At 35.4% G+C, this 7,083-nt stretch overlaps 1 protein-coding gene across 3 annotated transcripts; it reads right to left on the bottom strand.

Annotated features, from left to right (window-relative positions):
• Positions 1–340: 340 nt before the first annotated feature.
• LOC122648727 (UPF0565 protein C2orf69 homolog) lies at positions 341–2,714 on the bottom strand. Of its 3 annotated transcripts, XM_043841954.1 has the most exons (4): positions 2,528–2,714; positions 1,273–1,563; positions 807–1,011; positions 341–776 (listed from the first exon to the last, which is right to left on the bottom strand). In XM_043841954.1, the coding sequence occupies exons 1-4, from the start codon at positions 2,633–2,635 to the stop codon at positions 418–420; spliced, it is 963 nt and encodes a 320-aa protein (XP_043697889.1). In that variant the 5' UTR covers positions 2,636–2,714; the 3' UTR covers positions 341–417. The 3 variants fall into 3 exon arrangements, with proteins under 3 accessions (XP_043697889.1, XP_043697887.1, XP_043697888.1); XM_043841952.1 differs by having other exon boundaries at positions 341–1,011; positions 2,528–2,713; XM_043841953.1 differs by having other exon boundaries at positions 341–1,008; positions 2,528–2,713.
• Positions 2,715–7,083: the final 4,369 nt, after the last annotated feature.

The following is a 7,083-nucleotide window of genomic DNA, read 5'->3' as shown; positions in this document are numbered from 1 at the left end:
CTTTTGCAGTTTGTTGTTGTCAATGGAGGGAAGGGAATGCTCAGATTTTCTAATCTAAAGAAGAATCAACAGGTTGGGTCGCAAGAAAAGCAATGCTCTTGGTGTCTATTGGGCTGCCGGCAGTCCCTGACCACAAGGAAGTGAATCCTGGGGAAACTGGGGTGATCCTGTAAATGGATGAGTTAGAATCTTGACAATGTATATGAGCAAGCATTTGGAGGGGAGACTTTTTTGTATAGAAGATCCATTTTTGGACTGTTCCTTTTTGTATAGCATCATGTGTATCTGATGCACAGGTTGCTTCTTTGTTACATCACTCACATGGTAGAGTGTCACATGCAAGGGTAAGAACAACTGCAGGATCACATCTTTCCATAATCTATCAAACTCCACAAAATGTAGACAAATTCACAATACTCAATTCATATCCAATTTTTCAATTATTTCGAAATGCATCTGCAGATCAGGAATCTGGTCAGCAAAATACAATCTCTCACATACCTGTAATTTCCCCCCACTTTTCTGAGCCGCATCTTCAAGCTGCTGACGCAACTGCTCTTTCTCATTCCTGATCCAAGGCCGCCTTTTATCACTCCATTGCCTCGGTGTTCCATGAAGAACAAAACGAATTCTGGCAGCTCCCAGCATAAGGCGTTCAGAGATTCTTTTGATAACGGCATGATCAGTAAGATATGCTCCAGAGGTATTTAAACCAACATCCACGTAATGGATCTCAGAAATGCTGTTTAAGAGGCTGTCTTTTGTCCTGGGTATAACTAGATTCTCTTCTTGGATTTTAGGAAAGCTTCCATCCACCGGGTTCTTCATTCTGTTGTTCAGGCTTTCACTAGAATCAACGTTTGAGTAGGCAAGTTCAGTAACAAGCTGGTTAAGTACAGCACCACCCTTGCTAAATCCGAGGATAACTGTCTTGGGCTGACAGGGCAATGATGAAGATAATCCAGTAGAATGCGATTTCTGTTCTCCTCCTGGAATCACACTTTTAGCCTGCCAATCAGCAAGTAAATGCTGTGCATTTTAGAACATAAACTAAGTTGAAGATTAACTCATTCAATTTCAACCAACCCAAAGTTAGTTGATTTATCATACATTTCATGAGTATCAGATAGGAGGTTGTCAAATGCAAGAGTCAGGGTCAAAATATAAATGGGTTGTATAAAACTATGGTTCTAAAACAAACGAATTATACTCGAAGAACAAAAAATATTCAAATGTAACCATGTGATAATGACAAGAAGAAACCAATTATACCTCTTCAAGGCATTTTGATAACAGCAGGGCAATCAATGTTGAAGCTGGAAACCCATATGAAGCATATGATTTTGGATCTCCCCGTGAATTGACAGATGGAATAAAATCCTTGTATACAGCAAAAGGTCCATTGTAGATGGATGACTCCACAACCCAAGCATTAACTGAGACACCCAATTTAGAAACTAGGATTTCAGCAATATTCCTCAGATCCGACAGCTTCTCAATCACTGGATTACCAGTACCTTCAACTCGATCTCCATTGAAGAATATGGCATTCAGAGAAGGCACCTGCCCTTCCAGAGATGGGAGACAGAATTAAATTTCACAAAGATAGATATGAAAGGCGGAATTCAGTTTTTAACAGACACCAGGGCTCTTTCTCTACCTGAAGAGAGTTGAATTAGTGAGAAACAATAAATACAAACACATATCCTTTTTTTCCTGGTTATAACACATATCTTTTTTACTTATCAGAGAGTGAAGTAACAACAAGGGTTTAAGAGAAATGCAGTAATTCAACCGGGAATGGGTGCCTTCTCAGAGATGGGAGACAGAATTAAAGGTCACAAAGATAGAAATGAATGGCAGAATTCAGTGTTTAACAGACACTAGGATTCTTTCTCTACCTGAAGAGAGTTGAATTAGAGAAAAACCATAAGTACAAACTAATATCTTTTTTACTGAAGTACAAACAAGGGTTTAAGAGAAATGCAAGAATGGGTGCCTTCTCAGAGATGGGAGACAGAATTTAAGGTCACAAAGATAGAAATGAATGGCAAAATTCAGTGTTTAACAGACACCAGGACTCTATCTCTACCTGAAGAGAATTGAATTAGAGAGAAACAATAAATACAAACAAATATCCTTTTTTCGTATCAAAAGAGTGAAGTAAAAACAAGGGTTTAAAGAGAAATGCTATAATTCAACCAGGAATGTTATCCCTTTCTGAGAGGAAAGTAGTTTTCTTCATGGGTGGGTGTTTGTAGTGATTATGAATCAGCATTTCGAGCTGATATCTTCTTGTAGGACTGCATTGTTGCAGTCCCTGTATCAATAAACCGTAAATTAACCCCCAAAAGTGAAGGGGATCGAAAAACTTCAATCCTTTTAAAAGCTTAGCAGGAATGACGAGAAGCATTAAATGAACAAATTAGGGCCTCTAAAAGAATATAATTGCACAGAGAAACAAGCAGAATCGAAGAAATTAAAGTATGAGAAATAAAGGCGGGAGAATGGGGAAAGGAAAACTTACAGCCAGGGTTTTGGAGGGAAGAGAAAGGCAGAGAGAAGCTCCAACTCTGTAGGAGGCCCTACTGCTAGAATCGAGGGTGACCTTCAAAACTCCACTCCAACGTTCCATAAAAAATTGAATCAAAATCTTTGTAGAACTTAAAACCAGAATCTGAATGAATGAAGCACCCACAGATAAACATCGGGATTCAGAACTTGTCTAGTAATAGTATTACCTAAAATATAATCTAAAACCCTAATCTGCTGGCCCAGTTCACACTATGATGGGTAGAAACTGGACCACATGGTTATAAACAGCCGGGCCAGATCTGTCATATAGGAATTTGTCTATGTGTGTTCTATCTATCCCTGTCATGTGGACGACTTTTAAGAACAATTCCATTCTTAGACGGGTTCAAGGTACTTCCACTTACCACAGCCATTACCTTTGGCATCATGGTTGTAGTGCATGGTTTCGGTCACCTTCAAAATCGATATTATATCAATATGGATCGGTCTATATTAGACAGTTTTGCCTCTAATTTTTCTAAACAATCAAGTTTTTTTTACTGTTTTACCTCTAGTCTAAATCATGTCACTGATACGGATACTGTCTCAGGATCGGTGGCTACCGATACTAATTGGATCACTTGATACGAGTGATTTGACATCGATGCTTCAAGCCATTTTTGGCATTTTTTGCACAAAGTGACTCTATTTAAGACTCGAATGATCGAATCCAAGTATCTTACGAAGGGACAATTTCTTAGACCTAGTGAATAAAATAAAAATTTAAGGGGATGACAACTAGACTGCATGACTTATGCACCAGTGTGAGGCTAATGAGAATACTCCTAGGGGCATCCAATAAGGATAGGTTTTTTCATTTCACAAGGGACAGGGTGGTCATTCCGCCTTTCTTGTGTCTAAGCGCAGGCACAAATGAATAATTCTGTTTGAATTTTTCACTCAAATAGACGAAGCTTGGGATTTTAGTGGATTGGGTCCAAGCCAGGAAAAGTCTAGCCCTAACCCAATTCACAATAACATTTTGTGGATCAAACTGGAGTTGGGCTGGCCTGTGCGCTTTTTTATGACATTTACATGCATGTTGTATTAGCAAGAGGAATAGTTTCAAATGAAATGTCATAATCACGGATTGAAAGTCCAGCCCTAGCCCAATTCAGTGGAGTGTTCAAGTTTGTCTTATTTTTTTGGATCGAAAGCCGGAATCCAGTCCCCGATTGCGAGCACGCAAAAATGACTGTCTCATCCCTTGGAAAGATGAAAATGATTAAGAAGAAATCTCTCCAAACAAGATGTCAACGGATAGTTAAAAATTCAAATTTGATTCGTATTCATATTCAAAATAATTTATGGATATTCTTATTCGAAAAAGCATTTTGCGAAAACTATCAATATCTGATCCGAAACTAATTCGATACGAATTGAACATCACAATATTCGATCGGATATTATTAACCAATTCGTTTAACTCTTAATATAAAGACCAATATGCGAGTTGTCCATATCATGTACCTGTTAAAATAATTAATAATTAATAAAGAATACTAACTTGTCTAATAAAATAATAAATAATTGATAAAATCAATGCGACTTTGGTTTCTTGAAGTGTACATATTCTAATAAAATAATAAATAATTGATAAAAATTCATAACATTCCGTCACTGCTTTCCACTTTATGACAGGTACTTCTATTGAGCAAAATCATTTAGAAAAGGGCAACGATATAGTTTCATGTTCCAATGTTAAAGAGGGGGTTCCTGAGCATAGTTAGCAAATTCGTATTTTGGAATTATTTGAATGGAGAAGTATTCAGAATAATTCGTTTTGTTAATTTAAGAATTTGATCAAAAAAATGGTTAAGGAATCGGACAAAATAAATTTTGCATTCGAATTCAGATTCGAGAATTATTCGTTTTAAAAAATTAATTCGAAAAAAAAAAAAATCAAACGTTATTTGTAATATTTGAAGTACATGTTTCACAATATGAACCAACTATCATATGTATAATATATAAAATAATATACAAATTAGAATAATATTTGTTTCATTAATCAAAAAAATTAAAAATCATTAAAAATAAGATCTCCTTGTAAGGATCTCAAGTTAAACTTCGAGATGACAACATGACGCAAGAGTTGGGCATACAAACATCCAGTTCAGTTCTATTTCAATTGCATGCTAGGTTCCCTCCGGAATCTAGTAAATGCAGAGTGCATGTATGATGTTGAAGAAAATAATCGATGTGATGAATAATATGTTTCTTTTTATTTGACAGTGTAATATTTACCTAACATGCTATGTGTCAAAAAATAAGTACATGGCATGAAATAGGTACCTTTGTCACCTATCAGATCATTTATATTAATTTATATCATCTCAACACTCCATCATCTGTCTCAAAATAGAATGATTGTGCATAATATAATATTAATAATAATATTGTAATATTTCTTTTATTATAATATTATTTTAACTTTAAATTATAATTAAATGAAAACGAGGTGAAATTATTCCCTCCAAAGAAACTTAATCGGATGTCACTTTAGGGTTTGATTTCCAAATTTTAAATCTTCCATGGGTCTACATCCTTTCTTGTCATGATGAGGTTCTGATTTTTTATTTTGTTTATGTTAGGTTTCATTAGTCACTTGTTTTGTTTATATTAATAGAGGTCAAAATAGTATAGTAATTAAGCAATGCACTTTTTTTTTTTTTTTTGTTTACCCCAAAAAAAAAAAAAGGATATTTAAGGGTTTTTTAACAATGGTTGAATCATGAATAATTCGACGAATTAAACAACTAGGTAGCTGAGTGGGAAATAAGGGGTTTGTCGGTGGGGCTCCCCACAGTTTTATAGCTACAGGGTTTTCGGCACCACTCTGTTCTCCTCCTTTTCCATATGTATATATATTGGGTTAGGGTTGGTCGGGCTTTTTTGACACCCCTAAATCTATCATCAATACATATTGTTGTTATTCTGCTTAGGTTCTCAATCTAAACAAGACAAGAGCTCAATTAACCCAAATGTGTCATCGGGTTTCAAATGCCTTATATTTTAGAGATTTCAAATCAAATCCAATTTGGGCATGGACATATATGTAGGTGTTCCTTTTTTCATAAAAAGCTTAGTAAGACCAAACGTCATGATTTAATTCAAAACTTCAAACTTCAATTCCCGTTTGTCTCATTGGAAAACTAGACAAGTTCTCATCCAATCTACTCTCTCCTCCCTCTCCATTACATGTCATGCTTCAAATTACCATCATCACTTTTGAAATTCCTTAATTCATCTTGCAAGAATTTTTTTTTTGGTCTTGTGGAGAGCAAAAACTAATTCAAGCTGTCTTGGCAAAAAAAGCTTGGGAAGTGCTCTCTCCTGATCAATCTATGGGGTAAGATGATGAAAGCTAAGTACTTTTTGCATTGTTCCTTCTTGGAAGCAAAATGTAATCCTTCATCTTCATGGGGGTGGAAGTCGTCTATAATCTTTGGAAGAAATATGTTGACTAAAGGCGTCTTTATTCGGATTGGTCATGGTAGATTTGTAAATCCTTGGCTTTATGCTTGGATTCCTAATCATGAAGCATCGGCCGCTCCATTCCCTCTTCCTCTAGGTGCACCAGTTACAATACCAAAAATATAAACCAACATAGGAATTTCATCCTTTGCACATTAAATAGGTCTCATTGATATCTGGATATATGAAGTTCAATGTTGATGGTAGTTCTCTTGGTTGTCCCGTATCTGCAAGCATTGGAGGTGTATTTTGAGACTCGGATGGTAGATTTCTTGAAGGATTTGCGGAATACATTGGTGTTTCTTATGCTTTGGTGGCTGAAACTCCTACGTACCGTCAGAAAAGCTCTTTCAGTTGCCTTATCTCGCAATTTTCAAAACATCATCATTGAAAGTGACAACTTGTTGGTTATTAAAAACTTGAAAGGCAACTCAACTTCAATCCCTTGGCACATTTGTCATCTAATAAAAGATTTTATTTTCTTGGCTCAGCTTTTTCGACTTGTTATGTTTACTCATACTCTCATCAAGAAGGGAATTGAACTTTGTTGCTGATGCCTGTGCTACTTTTGGTCTTCAGAGAAGATCTTCCTTTGTTTGGAATGCTACCCCTCCCCCTTTTGCTTTTAATTTTTTATTTTTTGACACTACTAGTTGTTATTTACCTTATCTTGTATCTTCTCGAGCTGTAGCTCAAGTAATATAAGTTTCCTTTTTAATCAAAAAAAAAAAAAAGAGCAAGGGACATGTATATTGTCATACCTTTTGTCTCCTCACATGAATTTTTATTAATTCTTTAAAAGAAAGAGAATAAATAAATAGAAAAATCTCTATAAAGAAACATAGGTTATCCCACTTGCTCAGATAACCCTCTTCCATTTAAAAAAAAAAAAAGTATTTCTAACATGTGATTTAACTGTAAGGCTCAAGAGGCTCTTATAATCTATGAAATTAGCATTATTTCTACAATTTTATATTTCTCCACAACTTATCACATGGTCTACTGAAAAAAAAAAAAAAAAAAAAAAAAAGC

The sequence above is a fragment of the Telopea speciosissima genome, chromosome 1 (assembly GCF_018873765.1).
Source record: "Telopea speciosissima isolate NSW1024214 ecotype Mountain lineage chromosome 1, Tspe_v1, whole genome shotgun sequence".
Classification (NCBI taxonomy): Eukaryota; Viridiplantae; Streptophyta; class Magnoliopsida; order Proteales; family Proteaceae; genus Telopea; species Telopea speciosissima.
Note: the sequence above shows the minus strand (reverse complement) of the source record. Positions and strands in the feature narration are given on the sequence as shown.

Excerpts from the sequence above, each read along its gene's own strand:
- LOC122648727 (XM_043841952.1), bottom strand. The coding sequence starts at position 2,635 with ATGGAACGTTGGAGTGGAGTTTTGAAGGTCACCCTCGATTCTAGCAGT. Across the intron at positions 1,564-2,527 it reads TTCCCTCCAAAACCCTGGCT|GTGCCTTCTCTGAATGCCAT; the intron begins GTAAGTTTTCCT and ends CTGGAAGGGCAG. Across the intron at positions 1,012-1,272 it reads TATCAAAATGCCTTGAAGAG|CAGGCTAAAAGTGTGATTCC; the intron begins GTATAATTGGTT and ends CTTGCTGATTGG.